The 22,583-nt window shown below is 43.0% G+C and overlaps 1 protein-coding gene across 24 annotated transcripts in view; it reads right to left on the minus strand.

Annotated features, from left to right (window-relative positions):
• The window catches only part of LOC117185802 (longitudinals lacking protein, isoforms N/O/W/X/Y-like), a 144,406-nt gene that overhangs the window by 38,712 nt on the left and 83,111 nt on the right, over positions 1-22,583 (minus strand). For 8 of the 24 annotated variants that reach the window (XM_033397024.1, XM_033397030.1, XM_033397017.1 and 5 more), the window contains exons 2-5: positions 21,976-22,350; positions 21,490-21,892; positions 20,727-21,422; positions 20,569-20,649 (exon numbers count right to left, since the gene is read on the minus strand). In XM_033397024.1, the coding sequence (XP_033252915.1) occupies positions 20,569-20,649; positions 20,727-21,422; positions 21,490-21,892; positions 21,976-22,149 (1,354 nt within the window). In that variant the 5' untranslated portion in view covers positions 22,150-22,350. Of the gene's footprint in view, position 1; positions 204-1,909; positions 2,200-3,384; positions 3,561-3,938; positions 5,597-9,163; positions 9,943-12,686; positions 13,133-13,528; positions 13,833-13,946; positions 14,113-20,568; positions 20,650-20,726; positions 21,423-21,489; positions 21,893-21,975; positions 22,351-22,583 lie in introns of those variants that run through there. The other 16 variants (XM_033397012.1, XM_033397022.1, XM_033397018.1 and 13 more) reach the window with 9 other exon arrangements.

Raw genomic sequence — 22,583 nt, forward strand, 5'->3', positions numbered from 1 at the left:
CCTGATATGTCGTTGCAAGGAGCTGGCGTCCTTGTAGCTCTTCAGGCAATTGAATCTCGGGCACTGATACCGTCCGTCCGGGTTGATGAACTTGAACAGATCGGAGAACTTCAGCTCGTACCAGTAGTCGCGGATCAGGGAGTGCGCCGAAGTGCCAGTCGGCGGCGGGGTCTGGCTCGAGTTGGATGCGTAGCTGCTTGGAGCTTTAAAGGAGGATGTTTAAGCAAATATATAGAAGGAGAAGAAAGAGAGAGATATATATCTTATGAGTCTGGGGCGTTCTGCTTACACAACTACAGAGGAAATTCGTATATTTCGATAAATTCGTATTTATTTTGAAAAATTAACAAGAGTTCCAGTAAAGTTTTTGGTTTTTTTTTTAAGTTTAGAAAAATATTTTGCAAGAAAGTTAAGTTTTGTATAAGTTTTCAGTATAAACAATAATATGAATAATAAAAAGTTTGTGATATTTACAGTTAGTTTGTGTTGCGGGGTGTTTGGTTGAATTTTAATATTTTGTATTTTGTGTTTTTTGGGCGTGGGCGTGGCATGGTGGCATGCTGAAGCGTGAGCTAGCAGCATTGCAGATTGGCTTTTTTTATTTTATTGGTTGGTTGTTTGGTTTGAATGAGCGCTGTGGGATGATGCTTGTCTGAAGATGATCATGATGATGGTGCTTGATATGGGTCGGTCTGCAAAGAAACATGTTTAGTAAACTTGGCCAACAAGAGATAAATAGAGAGAGAGAGAGACGGAAAGAGAGGAGAGTAGAGTGGATTGGGGGAATGATGCAGCGACAGATCCCTAGTCATTGAAACGATTTCTTTTTCAATACTATTTTATTCGAGTTACAAAAATATTCATATAAAAATACTTAGTTACGGCTCTCGAGTATAAAAATATATATAAATATCTATATATATGTGGTTAAGTGGCTTACATCACTAGCTATATATCGTTTCGGTTTCTATACTCTGGTTTGGTCACAAATTCGTTTCACATTTTTTTGCTTTTTGTTTTTTTTTTTAAAGGTTCACAAAATATATATCTATGTATATATGTATATAGTATGCATGTATATTTAACTGTAGAGTTGGGCTTTAATTTTGTTTTTGGCTGCTTTGTAAATATATATTTGAACTATTTGTGTGTGTGTGTGTGTGTGTGTGTTTGCTGTTGTTCAGTTATGTTTAGTTTTTGTTTAGTTAAGTTGCAATTGTACTGTTGGTTACGATTCATTTGTCTTTTGTTTGAGATCCTTCTTGTCTATAGGTAATCCATAATCCTAGCTAGCAAAGGAACTTAGATCGTCTACGAACTATCATCTACAAAGTTTTGTTAGTCAGTTAATTTTGTGACTAGGACTATGTATCGAAAAATGTTTCGTTCACTTTTGTTTCGTTCTTTCTTAGGAATGCAAATTGGGTTGGCAACCCAGCCCCCCCCCCTTCCCCTTCCCCACCCACCCGACTACTCTCAGTAGTGTTGTGTTTCCCTCCCTGACTTAGTTTTGTTCACGTTTTGGTTTCGGTTTTGTTTGGACTTTGGCTTACTTGGCTAACAACTTAAGTTAACTTAAAGGAAATGAGAGACAGACAAGCTGAAGTTAGAAGCATAAGTTAGTGGTGGCTGAAAAAATCCGTGCTTAACTTAATCTAAATTACGAATGTTTATGAGATCCGAACGCGACTGCAATGATTGCAGGAATTGGGCAAAACACACTGAAATCCCGAATAGAAACCCGGCACGAAACTGTCCCTTGAGGGCCATTCTGAGCAGTGGATCATTGCAGTCGGTCCTGGCTAGTTCGCGCTTGAAACTTAGGGTATAATACTAATGGTATTTGCATGTGCAAATGGCGTAAAAACTAAACCTCAACGAAAGCGGAAGGTTTTGGCGGACTGGCGCGTGTAGCATAGCCCCTTTATGCGGTGGCCTCCCACTTGGTCTGAATGCCGGAGGCCTGCATCTGGAAGGCCAGCGGCAGGAAGTCCTTCTTCACCTTGGCAAAATGGGTCTTGATGTGCTTGGTGAGGTTGTCGCTCCGCTTGGCCGCATAGTTGCAGCTGGGACACTGGAAGATCGGCCGCTCGGTCGTGAAGCGGCACTCGAATCGACGATGGCGGCTGAGACTCTTGCGGGTCTTGTAGGATTTGCCGCACTGGTCGCAGGCGTGCTGGTACCAGGTCAGGACGAAATCTGTAAATGTAAATGGGTGTGCATGACAGAGAGAGGTGGGAGAGACAGAGATAGAGAGGGAGCCAGAGGGGACGTTGGTGGGGAGCAGGGACACGCACAGAGGAGTGGGTGGAAGTGAGTGAGTGGGTGGGTGGAAGTGATTGAGTTCGTGAGTTGAGTCGCATGATTCACAATGATTCGTTGTTTATTGATTCCTGAATATATTCTAAATTATTAGCAGATAATCGTGATTGACTGACTGTATTATCTGTCTGAGTGGCTGATATTTTCTGCGTTTCTTAATTTTTTTTTTTTTTGAGCAAGTCAAGTTTGTTAATCTACAAATAAAATATCAGGAAAAAAAAAACAAAAAACAATTAATATAAATTCACATATATAAAATGACTTAAAAACATCTCAAGCATTCCAAAAGAAAATTTATTAACTATTTAGACGGGGAAAAAAACGAAAAGGAAAACGAAAAATGTATGCATACATATACATATATATATAAAACACATTTAGATCGCTTAAAACTATAAAAAGATCATCCCAGCAATAGATATGACATAGACATACGTATATGTGTATGTATATGTTATGTATGTAGATGATATAAGAACCCAGATGGAACCTTCTTAAGTATTAGAATAAGTCTGTGTAAGAAAAAACATCAAGTGTTAAATAATTTATTTTTGTTTAATATTTCATCGAAAGACACACAAATACATTATCAAATGGAGATGTAGATCTAGGTGTAATTTTAAAGATAGAAATTGGAAGTTAGAAAAACGCTCGGCAGAACAAAAAGCGCATAAAGGACACTCACACGCAACACACACAACAGAGACGCCACAGAAAGCAGACACATGAGAGAACCCAAGCAAGAGAGTGAGAGCAAGAGAGAGAGAAATAGACAGATACACGAGGTATGTTTGGGAGCATGCTTACAGGGTACAATACAATGCGAAACAGAACTAGAGATTCAGTTTTATATGGATAGGATATAGAATTCCTTCTAGTTCCGTTTCGCACAGTACCGGGGGGGTGTTTGTGTGTGTGTGTTTTTTTAGGTAGTTGGAACCCAGACAAAAAACAGTTCGAGGCGAGAGTTTTACACAGAACAAAGATATATGTATATATATATCGTGGAATATATATAAAAAAAGTTAGTAGATATAGTAGATAATACTGTAAGTGACAGACTTTTGTTTTCTTTGCGCTTCGATCGCTGCAGTAGACGGACGTCCCCAGACAGAGATGCCTTCTGGCCGCCGCCGCCTCACAGATAGTAGTATTTGAGTAGTAGGCAGTGGTTTTTTTTGGAGTAGTAGTAGATGTAGAGTAGTGGAGTGGTAGTACAACAGTTTTTGTAGAGACATCTAAAAGAAATTTAGTAATAAAATAGGTTAGTGAAAATTCGCACAACAATCGCCAGAAAACGAAAGAAAACTGAACGGTAGGGGAATGTGAACAGAATGTGAAACCAAAAACGAAAGCATTGTGGAGCAGGAGGAATGAACAAAAGATGGAAATGATGATGATGATAGGGGGGAGAGAAAAATAGAAGAGAAAAATGCCTAAAAAGGGAACAATAAACATCCCGTTTGGCTGTAATTAAATACATACATGTAATATATTTCTGTGGTTCTTTAGTTTGTTTTTTGTTAAAAAATATAATTTTTTTTTTATTTCGTTTGGACTTTGGATATATTAGGCATTAAGTGTAGGTCTACATTCTACGAGTACATGGTATAAAAATAACTTAACTAGTCGTACAATTTGGTGGCATATCATTTGGAATAGGTGCATTAAAATTACAAAATACACCCCAGCACCGTCCTCTTCTTCTTTTGCGAGAGGACAGGGGGGAGCTGGGTTCGTTGGTTGAGTATTTTGGAGTTGTTTTTCTTTTTTGGATTCAATCAAACTGGAATTACTCAACTTGTAGTAAGAAGATTTGATTCCTGTCTCGTTTTTGGTTTCGTCCTTTCTCTTACGTGACTAACAAATGTTTCGATACATATACATACAAACATACATGTATCCCATTCCATCCTATCGCTGGATGTGGGCGGGCGTATAGGAAATCCTTATATAAATACAAATTCGTGACGGTTCAAGTTCGTTTCGGTTATAGGAAAGATTTCATTATCGATTTCCAATTTTCAATTTTCGATTTTCGAGATGGCGTGTTTCAACATTGTAATAAGAGAATTGTAAGACACATTTCGCTTGCGACAAAAGAATACATAGTCTACATAAATTAAAATGGATCTTCGAAAGAGGTTCGTCTTTGAAGATCGGAATGTCTGGAATATCTGGCTGAGATTCACACAAGCTTACATGGTAGGGGGACATACGAGTTACAAATCAAGTTAAAATACATTTAAATATACATTTATAGCCTACAAATATGGCGAGCTGACTCTTCGACAAAATTAGATGAGAAGTTTCGAGATTCGAGTTTCAATAAATTAAGTATAGTAGACAGGGGGGGTGGGGGGACAGAACATATGACTTTGGTTGCTCTGATAGGCGATCTCCTTTTAATTGTTGTTATAAGCAAATGGCATGGTGTTCATCAATCGCTCCTTGAGCAACGAGTTCGAGATGATCTGCAGGCCCAGCTTCATGTTCCAATCCTCGCTCATCAGGTGCTGCACCTTGCTGGGGGTAACCGGTTCCGGCTTGATGTTCAACTCTGTTGCAGATCCCCCCACGGCGCCTTCTGCCGCCTGCTCGCCTGCTCCTCCTCCGACATCGTTGTTGTTCTTGGCTGCCGCTTCAGCGGCTGCGGCTGCAGCTGCAGCAGCGGCGGCGGCTGCGGCCGCCTGCTCTTCGACCACGGCAGCAGCTGCCGAGATGGCCGTAATGACTCCAGTCAGCCCGTAGGTCGGTATCGACACCATGTGTGGCGGCAGTGGTGAAGTGCAACGCGAGCCGGACAAATTCTCGTTCTCGTAGTTCTCCTTGCGCAGCGATAGGTTCTCGGGATTGGGGCTCTCGCAGTCGTTGAGCGAGCCCACGCTGCCCACACTCGCACCGCAGTCGCCGCCCATGTGAAGGCCCAGATTTCCGGCCTTCAGGTCCATGACACTTCCGCTCGTGCTGTCGCGACCGCTCGAGGTGCGCGACCCGCTGCCTGTCGTCAGCTGTGCGATGGCCGGCGGTATGCCGTGCTTTGAGACCAGATGCCGCACCATGTGGTACTTGCGGCGGAAACGGGAGCTGCAGAATTTACAGTTGAAGCGCGGCGGAATGCCGATGCACTCGTCGCGCATGTGCCGCTGCAGGTGACGCTTGCGCAAATAGCTCTTGTTGCACACAGCACAGTGGAAGCGCTCCCTGTTATTGTCCGAGTCCTGGTCCACGTCATCGCTGCCGAACACACTGTGCTTGAAGTCGTAACTCAGGTCTGAGATCGAACAGATCAATCAGATGAAAGGAGATCCCGTGGTTGGTTGGTTCATTGGTTCATTGGTTAGTGGGTGGTGATCGTGGGTGGTGATCGTGTGTGGAGGATGTGTGATTTTTGGAGGATTAGGTGTTCGGTGATTGATTGGGTTGGTGATTATGGTCAATTTTCATTGATTTGTTATTTGTGATGGGAGGATTCGATTCGATTGATATTTTTGTGGTTTTTTTTAGTTTAGTTTATTTTATTTTTTTTTTTTTTTTGGTTGTATGAAATGAAAGTGAAAAGAAAACGAAAAGAAACGTGTGAAAAATCATAAACAAAGGTCCAGATTAGGCTTAGTCTGAAACTCCATTTGCTGCAAATGTTGCTCGTAATTTTAGCTTAAACTAAACTTAATCATCAATCGTTCAGTTCATTCGTTCATTTCTGCGGTCTGAGAAGTTGAAGGAAAACTAATGCAAATCATACATTGTTCGGTTAAATTCAAATGTCTAATCAAGTTTACATAAGTGGTTGTAACAAAGGACTACAGAGAGAGGACTACTCTAAACAATTTTCAAAAACAAATATCTGTCTCTCCCTCTCCATCAAAGACAAATAAACAAATTACAACAACTTAGTAGATAATACAAATAAAATAATTAAGAAATTCTCTAAGAATTTTGTTTAATTTAACAATACTAAACTATAATAAATAGATGTAAAAAAAAAAGAAAAACTATACATTAAAACAGATTTCTTTATGTAGGTATATTTTGGTTTCATCAAGTGAGGCTCTGGACATCACTGGCTCTAAAAATACATAAACTTTCATGGAATAGATGGTAGGCATATATTTGAAAACAACAACAATCAACTTTTTCGTTTCAATAAATATTTGTACACATATATTTAACTTCAGATTTGTTTGACTAAGCGCAGACACAGACTTCGGGCTCTCTCGCCAGGGCGGGTGGTACACAGTCCAGAGAGATTGAACAACATTTCTTAACTATATAACAGCCGGATTTGACCTCGATCTCCTTCGGAATTATATTCCCCACATCCTAGAGCCTAGACCTTCTTCAGCTGGTGGATGCCATGCTTCTGCCTGAGATGCAGCTTTAGGTCGTAGCGCCAGGTGCAGCTGAAGCTGCAAAACTCACAATGGAACTGTATGCTTGACTTTTTTGTGACTGTTGTTGTTGCTGTTGTTGTTCTTGTTGTTGTTAGCAATATGGTTGCGTTGCAGCTTAATGGCAGCTGTAGCTGCAGCTGTGGCTGCGGCTGGGGTGATTGCCGTCGCACTGCGCATGCTGCTCTTGAAAATGCTCGCCACCTGAAAGGCAGACATTTGACAGCTGCTGCAGTTCCTGGCAATGCAGTGGAGGTTTCTGCTGCTGATGCTGCTGCTGCTGCCTCCTGGCTGCAGATGGCCAACCGCCGCCGCCTCACTCTGGCTGGTGTGGCCGCACTTGTACATTCTGCGTATCGTCACCTCTGGCTCACAAATCTCACCTACCACATGGCAGTTATTATTGCTGTGATTGTGATTATGGTTCTGGGTGTGGTTGTTGTTACTGCTGCCGCTGCTGCTGTCAGCTGATGCTGGCTTCTTTGTTGCCGCACTGGCCGCCGCCACAACTGCCGTGGCAAAATTACAGTAAAGCGTCCTTAAATCTGTAAGAATTGTGATTGGGTTTTGTCTAAGATTTGCTGAGAATGATCGATTTCTTACAGAGAAAGAGAGGGTAGCAAGAGATAGGTGTTGGAGAGAATGTTTCGTGATTATGTCGTGTCTTCGCTGTTTCTGGTTGCAGTCGTTTGTTCATTTTTTACAGTGTACTTTGGCTTAAAGCTATAGTATATAGTATTTGTGGATTGGGTTAGCCGACGCAGCCATCACATGGATATAAAAGTCTCTCCTCGGTTAAACTTAATTTAAACACAAAAACGTGGGGGAACGTTGTGAGTTGCTGCGGACACCGCAACTCTACAGTTATACCCGATACTTAGTCAGTATGGCTCTCCTCCGGCAGACGCCGCTAATATTAAACGACACGACAAAGAGTGCGTGCGAGAGAGACAGAAAATCAGTCTGAGCGTGACGTCGGGCGCTGCGTAGCCAGTGCAAATTGATTTGTTCCTTTTGGGTATAAAAATGATCCGATCTGATCCAGATTCAGCAGTCTGATAGATATGGTCATTATCTATGATTCTGCGTTTTTAGTTTTCTCGAATCTGCAATATTGTGGATGCAACAGATTTTCGTCCTTTGTGGGGGCGGAAGGGAGTGGGGCGAAATTCCGAGATATACGTTTTATAGTGAGATCTAACAGAAGTGCGGATACCAAATTTGGTTACTCTAGCCTTAACAGTCTCTGAGATTTGTGGATGCCCCAGATTTTCGTCCTTTGCGGGGGCGGAAGGGGGTGTGGCGAAATTTGGACACGAAACGGTCAAGGTCCGATATCACAGGAGTGTGGATACCAAATTTGGTTGCTCTGGCTCTTATAGGTTCTGAGATCCTTGAACTCATATTTTGAAATTGGCAAAACCGACCATGAAACCTGTGTTTTAGAGAGAGACAGAGCGAGAAAGAATGAAATTGTTTTCTTGATTCTGGCTATAATAATTATCCGATCTGGTTGAGATCTTACATTCTAAAACATATAGTCATCCTCTACGATTCTGCGTTTTTGGTTTTATCGTATCTTTAAAAATGTGGATGCCACAGATTTTCGTCTTTTGTGGGGGCGGAAGTGGGCGGGGCGAAGTTTTGAAATGTTTTTGTAGCAGTGACATATCACAGAAGTCTGGATCCAAAACAACGTTGCTCTAGCTCTTATAGTCTTTGAGCACTAGGCGCTGAAGGGGACGGACAGCGGACAGACGGACAGACAGACAGACAGACAGACGGACAGACGGACAGACAGACAGGGCTCAATCGACTCGGCTATTGATGCTGATCAAGAATATATACATATACTTTATGGGGTCCACTTTTACCACAAATCTAATATACCCCAATACTCATTTTGAGTATCGGTTATAATAAACAACTGTGGCACCAACAAAATGTTCGACATGAATATATCGTTGTTTAAATAAATGTTATTTACCAAGAAACAAAAAAAAATACAAAAAATCAGACATCACGGTTGTGGTTTGGTTTTAAAAAACGTGGCATTTATTTCTGGTTTAAGTTTTCTCCTGTCTTGGCTTAAGTTTATACAAAAAATATATGTATATTTTTATATATATTTTTTAAATGATTTGATTTTAGTTTTCAACTTTTTTTTTGATTTTGCGCTGGAAAAAGAAAAAAAAAATCTCTCGTGTGACAGCCAAGGGGTTAAAAAGATTTATATATAATATGCATATGTACTATATATGTAAATGCAAAGTAAATCAAGCCGAAAGGTCAAAGTTCAACTCATTTTTTTTTCTCTGTGGCTGTAGCTGTGGCTGCTGAGCTCTTTGGTTAATTGGATTAGTAGAGATGAGCAGGTGACTGGACAGAGGACACAAAAACAAGGAGCGGAGCGGAGTGGCGGCGGCTGCATCAGCGGCAGAGAGGAGAACCCCCCCCCCCCCCACCTACAATCCATCCCCCTTGAGCAGTTCTGAACGATTGCTGCCGGACGCCGACGCAGACGCAGAAGCAGCAGCAGCCGTCGCCTGTTTCAGCGATTGCTGTTGCAGCTGTGTGAACTGCAGAAAGGCCTGTTGCTGCAACTGCTGGCGATAGTAGCTGCTGGCACTGGTCTCCTCCAGCAACTGCTGCCGCGATTGCTGCGGCGGCAGATCTTCGTCGTCGTCGTCCTCGACCAGAAAGATGTTCGTCTCCCCATCATCGACGGCTGCCTCGTCCAGCAGGTCCACAACATCCTCCGGCTTGATCTCATTGGAGGCTGAGGTCGAGGACACAGATGCCGCTGCAGCGGCCGCCGCCCTCTGCTGACGCTTGAAGAGTGACCTCATGACAATCTCCGGATGCTTCTTGCGCACATGCTGGCGCAGATGATCGGCGCGCTTCGTGCTATGGCCGCACACGGAGCAGACCATGCTCTTGCCCTTACCGCACTCTTGGCGTAGGTGGCGGCGCAGGGTGCCGTGCCTCCGATAGGTTCGATAGCACTGGGGGCAAGTAAAGTTCTCCTCGTGGCCATGGCCGTGGCTGTGCCCTGTGACAGCCAGTATTCCTGGAAAATTGTCAAATTGCGGCGTCTGAAAATGATGCCCCGATCCTCCTACTACTCCCTGCTGGTAGGGAAAATCGTCGTCGTCTTCCTGCCGGCTGCCATTAACCTGCTGCTGGTGCTGGCTGGACGAAGAGTCATCTATCGAGTGCAGCTGCAGGCCTGAAATTTGTTTTTGTTTTTCGTGGTTGATATCTTTTTTGACAAATTTCGGTTGTTTTTTGTTTTCAAATTCTTCATATTTCTTGGAGGGATTGAAATGTTAATTCTTTGTTGATCGGATCATGCTTTTTCTTAGTTTTTTGTTGTTTTTTTTTTTTAATTTTTAATTTTGTTTAGTTTTTTTATTATTTGTATTATATTTTCAAGGCAAACAAGCAATTTTGTTATTCGAGTTCTCAAAATGCCAGATTAATAGTTATTATTAATTATTATCGAAAGCATTAATATTTGGTTGGTTTTTGTTGGTTTTGTAAATTAATAAATTAATTTCGGTTTTAATTGTGGTTTTTTCTTCTTTTTTTTTCTTGTCAAACAAAAACAAATTTCAAACAGGCGTAAAAACAATGCACAGCAGCATAACAAAGGGCGGGGAGCGGGCGGGGCAGGCGGTATTGGGCGGGTGGGTGTGTTAACGGTTAATCAAGACAGGAAAAAAAAGAGAGGGACAGCGGCAGATCAGGAGAGGAAGAGACAGAGATCACTTCGATTGTGTGTGCGTGTGTGTGAGCAAAGAGCAAATAAAAAGTACTGTCTGAAGGAGACAAGACACAGCTGCTGCCTCGTTTGAACAGGTCTTAATGCTCTTCAGGTGATATGGAATTATGAAATGGGGGGGAGGGGGAGGGAGAGGAGACAGATACAGATACAGAGAAAGAGTAAAAAAGAGTATGGGGGGGGGGGATATGTAATGAGTGCGTGACATGAGTAAGTGTTGGTGCCTGTGTGTGGGTGTGTGCATGTGAATATTTCGGCAAGCACAAAAACAATCATAATCATCCAAAAATTATATAACATACACTACTGGCCAAAAAAATAAGTACATCGGTGTCGTGCTAGTTTGTTATGGAATAGCTCGAATGTTTGTAAGTGTATGGATGCCAATTGTTTATATTTGGAAAGTTTAAAGTCTAGCCAAATATTTAAATCAAAAATTAAAGTGGGGAACCATCTTAATAAAATTCTATTCATACATTTTTGCAGAAAGGGCATTTTTGGTCTGGCCAAAATAATAAGTACACTGGTGTTATTTATATATTTGAAAGGATTGGATAAGGATTTGGTCAAAGGATTGTTGGTTTTTATTGAGTTCCTTCATATTTAAGTACATGAGAGTTAACAAAAATTCTTTAGATATGCCGTACTCCTGAAGAAAGGAAGTTTTCCATAAGTCTTCAAAAAGAAAGGAAAATTCTCCGGGAAATTGCGAAAAGTCTTGGACGATCGGTATTCTTGGTTCAGAATACTTTAAAATCTAAAGTGCTTATTGAAAATCGAGCATTGAAGAAGAAATCTTTACAAACAACGGATACCCGCATCATCAGTCTTGCAAAAAAGGATCAGTTCATGTCTTCCAAGGCCAAATACGCTCAAATTGGGAAAGAAAAATCAGGTCTGATGGTTCGTCGGAGACTACAATATACAGACCTAACAGGACGTATAGTCCGAAAAGTTCCCTTACTCCGAGTAAAAATTTTGAAGATGAGGCAAAAACTCGTTGAAAATCATTTGGCATGGTCTGGGTCAGGTCAGATGGGTCTTAAAAGTGGAATAATATATTATTGAGAGACGAAACAAAAATAAATCTTTTTGATAATGACTCCAGAAGATGTATACAAGGACCCAAAGGCAAAGAATTTGACTTCCGGTACACAAAGAAAACGGTTAAGAACGGAGGCTGATGTATAGGTATCTGAGGCTATTTTTCTTGGCATGGCGTTGAGCCGGTACATCGCATAACTGATCATGTGATCCAATTCGGGTATAAAAACATATTGACAGACATTATACAACCTAATGCTGTGGAAAACATGCCCTTGAGATGGGTCTTTCTACCAGAAAATGACCCAAAGCACACCTCAAAGGTGGTGAAGGTTTGGTTTACGGGAAAAAATGTAAACGTTACGGCTTGGCTAAGTCAGTCTCCTGACTTAAACCCATTTGAAAACCTTTGGGGTGACTTAAAACGTCGAATTGGTAAAAATGCTTTTCGAAAAGAAAAAGAATTTTGGAGAATTTGTGCAAAAAACGTGGTGTGAGATTTCAGTGGAGACTTGCCGCAAACTTATTGCTAGTATGCCAAGAAGAATGGCCGCAATCATCCAAAATAAGTGTGGCTATATAGGATACTATTAAAAGATTATAAATTATAAGAAAAAAGGGTAACAATTTTGATACGCTTTTAGTTTTTTGCTTTGGAGAATTGCTGTACTTATTATTTTGGCCAGCCCTTATTTATGATTTTAAGGTTTAATCGATCATAAAATATATATTTGAAATGAAAAATGCTTATGATAAACATTTCTATAGTCTATAGTATATAGTAGGTTAGAAAACTAAAAGTAAATTTGATTTTTTAATTATGTTTATTAAAAAAGTTTTATAGGACGTGAAAGAAAGCTCATAAGCGTGTACTTATTATTTTGGCCAGTAGTGTATATAGATATGGCTTCAAATGACGGTTGATTGGGACTTTTTGGGTTGGGATTTCCCCCCTCCCCTTTTTGGCCTGTCGCGAACAACAATACTAATTTCTTCACTCGAACCACAACTCGAAACAACTAAAAGAAGAGGCACAACCGGCCGTGGGGCTATGCTCTCATTAATCGGTTAAAGTTTTTGGGGAATAGATAATAATCGTCTTTAATTTCGCTGTCAAAGAGAGGGAGGGTATACTCCCTCCTCTCCTCTTCCGTGCCAGTCTAAAACAAATATTTGGTTATGTGCTTCTTAACCTTGCAGTGGCGGTTCAGCGAGTCCTTGCGCTTGAAGCCCGCATCGCAGACCTCGCACCGAAAGTTCTCCAGCATCCCGCACTCGAACTCCAGGTGACGCTTGAGCGCCGACAGCCGGGAGTACGAGTTGGGGCACTGCGGACACTGCAGCTTGCCGTCGTCCCGCTGCTCAGCGTTCCGCGCCAGCGTCGATGCCGAGCTGCTGTGCACTGTCGGCGGGGGAACGAGCTTCCTGGCGCCACTGGCTCTCTTCTTGCGCGCCCGCAGCTTGCTCCGCCGCGTCTGCATCTGCGGTGGGGAGGAGAGCGGCAGTGGCATTGCAGCTGGGGGCGGGGGCGGCGGAGGCTTCATGTCGCCCTCATAGTAAAACATTTGGTTTAAGCTCAACTCGAGCAGACCTGCAATTAAAGGTTGGAGCAAAGAGCAAATAGAGAAACAGAGCACACACAGAGAGAAACAGAAAGAGTGAGAGAGACAAACAGAGAGCAGCGAGCGAGCAACTGATCGAGCGAGCAACTGATCGAGCGAGAGCGGTAGCGAGACGACAAACACTTAACAAATTTCAACGGTATCTTTCTAACAGTAACACTCTCTCCTCCTCTACTCTACTCCACTCGACTCGTGCTTTCCTTCTTTCCTTTCACAGAGATTCTCCTCATTGCGAATGAATTTGTTCAATTCCAACCCATTATTTATTTGTAGCTTTTGCAAGAATAGTCGATTTTTACATCATTACAACAATTACACACATATGTTAATCGCATATCCTCCTCTAGGATCCGATCCTTATTCTTCATCTTCTTCTTCTTCTATTCTTTCTTTACGGCGCCCTTGTGCACATAGTAGTAGTGGTCTTGCAGCTTGAAATTATAGTGGAAACCGCGTCCGCACATGCGACACACATACTTCTTCGGCTGGTTGCACTCTTTGCGCATGTGCCGCGTCAGCGTGCCTAGCACCTGGTACCTGCGACCGCACGTCTGGCACACAAACGGTGCTGCCTTTGCCGTCATAGCCACAGCATTAGCCGATGTCGATGGACGGGACGGGGACGCCTGAGACCAAGGATCGCCACTGCCGCTGTCCGCGTTGACATTTCTATGGGGGAAACGGAACGGAGAGAACATGGCAGAGAGTGGATTGGTGGGTGGATTGGCTAGATTTCAGATTTCAGATTTTGAAAGCTCATCAAATGGGGTAAGCACAATTTACCTGCGCGACTTGGACGAGGAGGCGGCGATCACCTCGCGCTTGCGCCGTGACATCGTATGGGTGGAGGTGGATGTGCAGGCAGGTGTCTGGCTCTGGTGGGTCTTTTTGCGGGCCATGCGCTTTGAGCCCCCTCGCACGGCAGTAATTTTGGGCACAACAAATCCGTCTATAAACACCAACAAAAGCAATGACAGCGAGAACGCGTTCGTGCGTCAAGTGTGTGTGTGTGTTTGTGAACAAGAGAGCGAGGGTGTAAAGAGAGAAAAAAAAGCAAATAGAGGGTGGTCAAGTACATAAATATCCATCTATCCAGCTATCCACCTATCCGCACTCCTACGAAAAAAGCTCTTTTGCGTCTCTGATAGTTTCCTATTCCAAAAGTCGATTAGATCACAAAAGATATACATATATACAGCAAAAAAACGAGGGGAAACGTTGTGAGTTGCTGCGTACACCGCAACTCTACAGTTATACCCGATACTAAGTCAGTATGGCTCTCCTGCGGCAGACGCCGCTAATATTGAACCACACGACAAAGAGTGCGTGCGAGAGAGACAGAAATCAGTCTGAGCGTGACGTCGGGCGCTGCGTGGCCACTGCAAATTGATTTCTTGCTTTTGGCTACAAAAATGATCCGATCTGATCCAGATTCAGCAATCTGATAGATATAGTCATTATCTATGATTCTGCGTTTTTAGTTTTCTCGAATGTGCAATATTGTGGATGCAACAGATTTTCGTTCTTTGTGGGGGCGGAAGGGGGTGGGGCGAAATTCTGAGATATACGTTTTATAGTGAGATCTAACAGAAGTGCGGATACCAAATTTTGTTACTCTAGCCTTAATAGTCTATGAGATTTGTGGATGCCCCAGATTTTCGTCCTTTGCGGGGGCGGAAGGGGGTGTGGCGAAATTTGGACACGAAACGGTCAAGGTCAGATATCACAGGAGTGTGGATACCAAATTTGGTTGCTCTGGCTCTTATAGGTTCTGAGATCCTTGAACTCATATTTTGCAATTGGCAAAGCCGACCATGAAACCTGTGTGTTAGAGAGAGACAGAGCGAGAAAGAATGAAATTGTTTTCTTGATTCTGGCTATAATAATTATACGATCTGGTTGAGATTTTACACTCTAGAGCATATAGTCATCCTCTACGATTCTGCATTTTTGGTTTTATCGTATCTTTAAAAATGTGGATGCCACAGATTTTCGTCGTTTGTGGGGGCGGAAGTTTTGAAATGTTTTTGTAGCAGTGACATATCACAGATGTCTGGATCCAAAACATCGTTGCTCTAGCTCTTATAGTCTTTGAGCACTAGGCGCTGAAGGGGACGGACGGACGGACGGACAGACAGACGGACGGACGGACGGACGGACGGACGGACGGACGGACGGACGGACGGACGGACGGACGGACAGACGGACAGACAGACAGGGCTCAATCGACTCGGCTATTGATTCTGATCAAGAATATATATACTTTATGGGGTCGGAAACGATTCCTTCTGGACGTTACACACATCCACTTTTACCACAAATCTAATATACCCCAATACTCATTTTGAGTATCGGGTATAACAAGAATGTGGTATATTTTTGGGCCCGTGCCACCCAACCAAGACCTTGGGCAAGGATTATTCAATAATAATTCCGATTGAGATCAAGATCCTGACCCTGTTCAGAATTCTACTGCTTTCAAAGTGTGCACTTGTACACCTTTTGAATATAAATAATTGTATGTAGGAATCGCAGGATGAAAATATTCATAATGAAGATTGAATAATGGAATATTTAAGGGAAGTCTGTAAAAGGAATATCTGAAGCTTGAACTTGCCAGGAAAATGGATTCAACGAAAATTAATATCTCGGATGTAAGGAATGCAAATGATCTGATAAATCATATATTCAGAGAAAACTTCTCGATAAAACTGTTTTGCAAGCTGTCTATATACCCTCTTCTGACCTGACCTACTGGCCCTACACTCTTTTCTTATCTTTTTGTACATACTTATATCATAATTCTTATGCAAGTTGAAAATGTAAAGGAAAGTGGAGAGAGACAGGGTGGGAGGGAGGTTGGCAGGAAAGAAAAGTTCAGATAAAAAGACATTTACCACAGTTACAGAGAAAGTGCCATTTGCCTATAAACTACAGTATACAGAAGCTTTAGATTTTAGTCAAAGAACATACAAATTTTGGATTCCATTTAAATATTAAAAACAACAACAAAAGCACACTTTCCACATATACACAGAGAGAGAGAGAGAAAGCAAGCAAATATCCTTGGAGCTTTTCCTAGTTACAGAACACACAAAATTATCATTTGTCCGACTGTGTGTGTGCATGCCTGTGCTTTGGCAATAAATTCAATTGTGAACTAGGTCAAGGCCATGCCAACAGCTTCTAACTGGGCCAAAAACCAAAAAGAGCGTGGTCCAGCGACATAAAAAATCACTCTAGAAATACTGAATCGGCTAACAGGACCGAAAAGAGCCCAATTGTCCCATTTAAGCAAATAATTAGCACAAAACTAAACTAAGCAAACGACAATCTAGTGTATCTACACGGAATGGTGTACAGATATAAACTTCTAGAGCATTTACCTGGTTAAAAGTAGCCATGTTCTACACCCATTTAATTCCTTAGAATTCTATCAACTGCATACAGCAAAAAAAAATACAAATCTATAGAGTTTCAGACTGGAAATGTAGAGTGTCTCAACTACTGGTACTAGTCTAGAATGTGAATATTCATAAAAATCAGGGTACAGTACTCCTCTGCGGCGGATAAACCGATATTCCGTAGTTGGTTTAGAGACATTCGATTTCAAGTCAAGCAACTTTCTACGAAGCAAAAAATTCCCAAAAACCGGGTAAAATATACAAATTCTTCTTAGATAATATTAAAATTAAACGTCGTCATGATCAGCATGATCGTTGCCTTTACACGGATGCAGCGCGAAAATAAATAGCAAACGGGCTGAAAACAACGAAAGAACGAGCAGAACAAAAAAAAGCCACAACAACCAGCCAACGAGATAAATTCACAGAGATATGAACATTAATATTATTGCTTCATTTCGCTTTCATTCCCCTTGCACCCCCCACTTCTTTCCCACCTTTTGATCATCAACAAATAACCGCAATGCTGATTAAAGCAAGAGAGAGGGAGAGAGAGCGAGCGAGGGCAGAGCAAAAGCTCGCAATCTCATACATAGAAATCATTTTTAGCCGACCTTGAACTTGAAAGAACTTGAACGAACACGACGACAGCAGCAGCGACGACGACTACGACGACGAATGCCTCGAGCATTGTGTGTTGTTGCCGATTGAACAATTAACAAAACTGCAGATAGGTTGGTGGCGAGAGGAGCTGGAGAGAGCGGCAAGAGGGGCAGTAGCAACAACAGCTTTATGGATATTCAAATAAAAAATACTCTTAGACCTCACCTCTAGAGCCAAAAACAAAGTCAAAAACAAGATTCTTGTACAGAAAACAGAAACAAACGGGTGATTAGGGGTGGCAGAGGAGATTATGGGGCAGCGAAGAAAACTAAATGAGAGCTTTTAAAGCCTTTTCAGCTTTTAAAGAAAGAGAGAGCGAGCCCAAATCATATAACATTTAATGAATGGCCCAAATCTGCATAGGTCTACAACTAGATCAATCTCTAGAGCGATATTAGGTATTATCTGTGTAGATCGATTCTTTCATTCCAGAGCATTGTAATGTGGTTTGGGATTCGTGTTTGATGTTTTGTGGTTGGCAACGCTTTGAGCAATTTCCGTTTCAAACGTTTCCGTCGAGAAACAAACACACGCCAAACGCAAAATTAAGTTTCAAGTAAAATATATAGAGTGTGTACAATGTAAGTTTAATGTGTAGGTATACTTAAAAATAAACCAGAAAAAAAAAACGTATTCATGTAAATGTATAGGTAGCATCGGAATTACACTATAGCTTACCCTGGGCAGCGGGGCGTCTCAAAGAGCGCCCAATCCCGCTCACATCCGCTTTTCACAGCCATTTTGTAAGCGGGAAAAACGTGCACATTACCTGGAATTTTGCTGGAAATTTGTTTCTTGATGGTGGAGTAGAGGATGGTTTGGAATCTGGGATATGGGGATATGGAAACTGGGGACGGATGGAGGAATGGTTGAACGAAAATAAACTTAAAATACAAAAATTTATTTCATTTTTGCATGTCACTTCGCCCAACCGATACCGTTGAGCGAAGCATACTTACCTGGGGGATACCTGATCTGATCCGGCCAAAGACGTGGCTCCGCTGCAGACTGCTGCCTGGGTCTCGTGCAGATGCCTAAAGCCGCAACTGTACCTCACCATCCACCGGATGGCTACAAGCTTTGTATCTGGCACTGACTTGACCTGCAACAGACAGCAGCATCTCTGTGGTGGTGGGGCAGTCCATTTCAAGTCTTCGACGCCGTTGACTGATTACACTTTTGCACTTGACTTTTCAAAGGTTGGGGTTTAGGGTTTGGGGTTTGGTTTGGTTTTTACAGGAATGCGCGACTATGCGAAACTCTGTTCTCTCTGTGAAGGCCACAGGGAACGTTTGCGCATAGCTGGAGAATACTGATGGATACCGGAGAGGCGGAAGCGCGGAGAAGCGTGATAGGAACGCGCCCGGGCTTTGGAGCGTGAGCCCCAAAGCGTGATCGGAAAAGCTTACAGACTAGCATAAAAACTAAATACAAATTCATATGGAAAATAAACAGAAAGAAAAAAAGTCCCGTCAACCAAAATAAAGCAAAATATATACATATGTATGTATGTAGTAATAGATATAGGTACTAAAATACAATTTAAAACTGCATGCGTATTTTGTTCATAAATATATAGGTAAATAAATTATAAAAAACATTGTGTAAAACATTAGCACGCGCTGAGAGTTCTTTGGGGGCAGAGGACAATCAAAATATATGACACAATAATGTGGGCGAGAAATGATAATGTGTGGGCGTGGACATGGGCATGGTCATAGGCGTGGACGTAGCTGTGGCGTGTGCTGTTGTGTGTATTGATGCTTCAAAACAAAGCAAAAGCAATATATTGACAACAAACAAAAACTCGGTTAGTTTCAAAAACAAATTGCTGGAAGTGTGGACAAACTTTTGACGCGCCTGCACTGGTTGGTCGGTGGAAAGCAGCGAGAGCTTATTGCTCTCTCTCTCTCGGTTCTCGTTCTCGTTGTTATTGCCAGAGCCCTGTTCTACACACATACAGGCACACATAGACAGCAGCTTAGAAGGAGAGAGCGATAGATAAGGCAAGAGACGTTGGTAAAGGAGCAACGAGAACACATTGATCGCTCACATACACATGGGTACTCACACAGAGCCACACACAGCAGTGGCACAGAAAAGTTTTCTCCTTAAAAGCTAACTTAAATTAATGAAGGAAATTTTATTTTCATCTGATTGTGTGTGTTTATCTGTGTTTGTGAGCGTGTGTGTGTGGGTGTGTGTTAATGAACTTTGCTCTGCAGCTGGCTTAATGTTTTCTCAGGGTGAAAAACGAGTGGCACGACAGAAGACAGAAGGAAGTAGGAAGTGGAGGAGGAAGAGAGAGATAGTGAGAAGGGCGACGAATATATGGGTAAATAATAAAATTGTTTAAATATATACAGTAAAGAAAATAAGGGTTAAACAAACAAACACCAATTTGGTAAATGATTACAATAAAAATTCAACAACAAATGATCGTACATACATATACAAATATAGATATATAATGGTAAAATGATAATGTGGTATTGGTGAGGGGATGTGTGGTTTTGGGGTTGTGGGTGGTGGGTTTTGGGTGTTGGGTGGTGGTAGTATTGCAATCAAACATGTTTTTTTGTTTTTTATGTGTGCTCATTTTCGAGGGTGTGTTAATAAAAAAATCAATCGTTATATAATATATACAAAATACTAGTCATACGAATTATGTGTGTGGGTGTTTGTGTGTGTGTCGTAATTGAATAAATTATGGATTGTTAGGAAATCATAAATATATATAATAAAAGAAGAGTTTAAGTAATACTTTCAGCTTGCCCAAATATTTTTTCTGGTTATTAATAATTCTGTTTTTCTATTTTTGGTGTTTTGTTCTTTTGCGGCGGGGAGAGCGATGGAGATGTTTGTTGCTCTGTCGCTCACCCCCTCGCAGATTGGATATTGTTTGGTAGTTTCGTTTATACTTTTCTTGTTGCTTGCTTTTTAGCGTCTAATTATGCGGAAAACAAAAAAAAAATACACAACTTCTCTAATTTAAGGCTTTCTTTCGAACGTTTTCAAGAGCTTTTTTCGGAGCACGACTTTTGTGGCACAAACAATTCAATTGTCAAGTAAATATCATTGTATATGTTTTATGTGTATATATAGAGGTATATATAGCAGGTTTGTGTGTGGAAATTGGAGTAGTGACCTTGAGTGGATTCTTTTTTGAAATATAAGCTCTCGTTGTTCTTGTTGTTGCTGTTGTCGTGCTCTCTGCCTTTTTTGATTCTCTTTTCTTTACTCATTGGCTAACGGTGTCTATGCTAGGCTTTGCTTTTTCATTTGTTTTGTTCGTAGCTCATTTCTTCTGGCTTGATATAGAGGCAGCAAAAACTCACCTTGTGGATCCCGTTGCTGTGCATCCTGTGCCATAAGTCCGAGTTCGTCCTGAGATCTGTCGTGTTGCCATGTTGCATATGCTGCAGGGAGGGGAGGGAGGAGGAGAAGGAATGTATTGTTAGTATTGTGTCTATTAGTATCTCTCGCGAGAACTCACTTTGACTAGATCCTTCGCCACCCTGGCTGGTGCCGGCCGTCTGGTCCAGCTCCTCCATTGTCATATCCTCCTCGTCCAGTGTCAAGTCCTCAACATTCTCGTCGTGCGTATCGTCATCGTATTCGGCCTTGGGTTCGATAACCATTTCCGAGCCCACGGGCGACACGCTGTTGTCCTTGACCTTCTGTTTGTGATTGGACGATGACTTATCGACGACGGCTGTCAGTTGCTTGACCACGACACCAGTGTGCACGGCTCCAGCGGACGCACCAGCGCCTGAAGCGGCCGGAGTGACGCCCCCGGCAGCTGCGCTCGCCTCCTCCATATCCTCGGCATCACCGACGTCGCCTTGGGCGCCTTGGCTCTGTGGTTGTACGTTCTCGGTGTTGATGGCATCGCTGGTCTGCTGCTGCAGCAGTTGTTGCTGCTGGCCGGCTGCTGTCGCAGTGGCGGCGTGAGCTGGGGCGGCTGTCGATGATGTTAGTTTAGCGCTTTCAGTCTTTTTGGTAACGTTGGTGCTGGTCAATGGCTGCTGCTGGGTCGGGACTTGGCTGGTGCCGGCCACGTTGCTGCCGCCGCCGGGCATCTGGGTGCTGACCAGGGCGGAGACGGCGAGGCCTGCGCTTGTCTGTTGGAGGATAGACTGATTCGAGGCGGCGGCCTGCAGAACAGACGAGTTGGAGTTGTCTTGGGCATCTGCGGGGAGGGACGATTGGTTAGATCAACCTGCCACTTACGAGGGAATTCCTTTTGCAACACTCACCGTTCTCCAGGCTGCGACGTCTGACTTTTCGACGACGGCGCGACGGACTAGACGAGCCCTCGCGCGATCCGGACACATCCCCAGAGGTGTCCATTGCCCCGCCGGTGGCCAGGCGAGCGCGCTTTGTCTGTTCCAGAGTGTAGGCGCCGCTCATCTTGCCACCGCGATGATGCTGAGAGGACTCTGGCTTGGGGGCGGCCGCGGAGCTGCCACCGCCGGTGCGGTTGTCGGACAGACCCTTGATCTGCAGCGACTCGGCTGCCTTGAGAAGTGCGGCCAGCTGGTCCTGTGAGATGTTGACCTCGCCGCGGTACATGTAGTCCAACATGGCGCGGAGCTCCTGGTACTTGACATCCTTGAGTATGAAGATCGGGTGCTTGTCATACTGTTCTTGGAGTAAGGTCTGCAAATCGCGAGGAGGGAGGATGTCATTGTAGTCATTGTGTGCTCTCTGATAACGGTGGACAGGGAGTTTTGAATACTTACAGCAAAGTAGGGACTGCAGGCGGACAGAACCACCTTGTGGGCCTTGAGGATCTTTCCCTCGGCGGCGAGCGTGCAGTCGACTAGGGTCTCGTTTTCCAGCAGCGTGTCGAATACGCTGATCAGCGTGCTCTGGTGGTTGTTCCAGCGCAGGCAGAACTGCTGATCGTCGTCCATCTTGGGGCGGTATGTGGACACAGTTGATACGTGAAAGGCGGGTTCACAGCGGGGTGGTGGTGGGGCGGAGGTAGCCCACGTCCTGTGGGCTTTTGTGCTTCCGTTCTCGGGTGGATAAAGCAACCTAGTTATAGAAACAGTTAAAGTTGGGGAAACAGCTCTTCCTCCTCTTCCTCCGATGATGATCTTTTATCACTTATGCTGCAAGGAAAAATACCAGGAAAAAAAATTACAGTTAGTAAAATGCATATACTCTGAATATTGCAGATTATTCCGCGCCTCAAGGTCAAGTTCATGTTCATGTTAAATATTTCAAAGCTAAAATGTCTGCCATCTCGTTTCCACAAGCCCACACATACGCACACATGTCTACACTTGCCTGGCAAGATTATTGTTATTTGCATTCCACATCATACAAATGCATACATACATTT

This window comes from Drosophila miranda (assembly GCF_003369915.1).
Source record: "Drosophila miranda strain MSH22 chromosome Y unlocalized genomic scaffold, D.miranda_PacBio2.1 Contig_Y2_pilon, whole genome shotgun sequence".
Classification (NCBI taxonomy): domain Eukaryota; kingdom Metazoa; phylum Arthropoda; class Insecta; order Diptera; family Drosophilidae; genus Drosophila; species Drosophila miranda.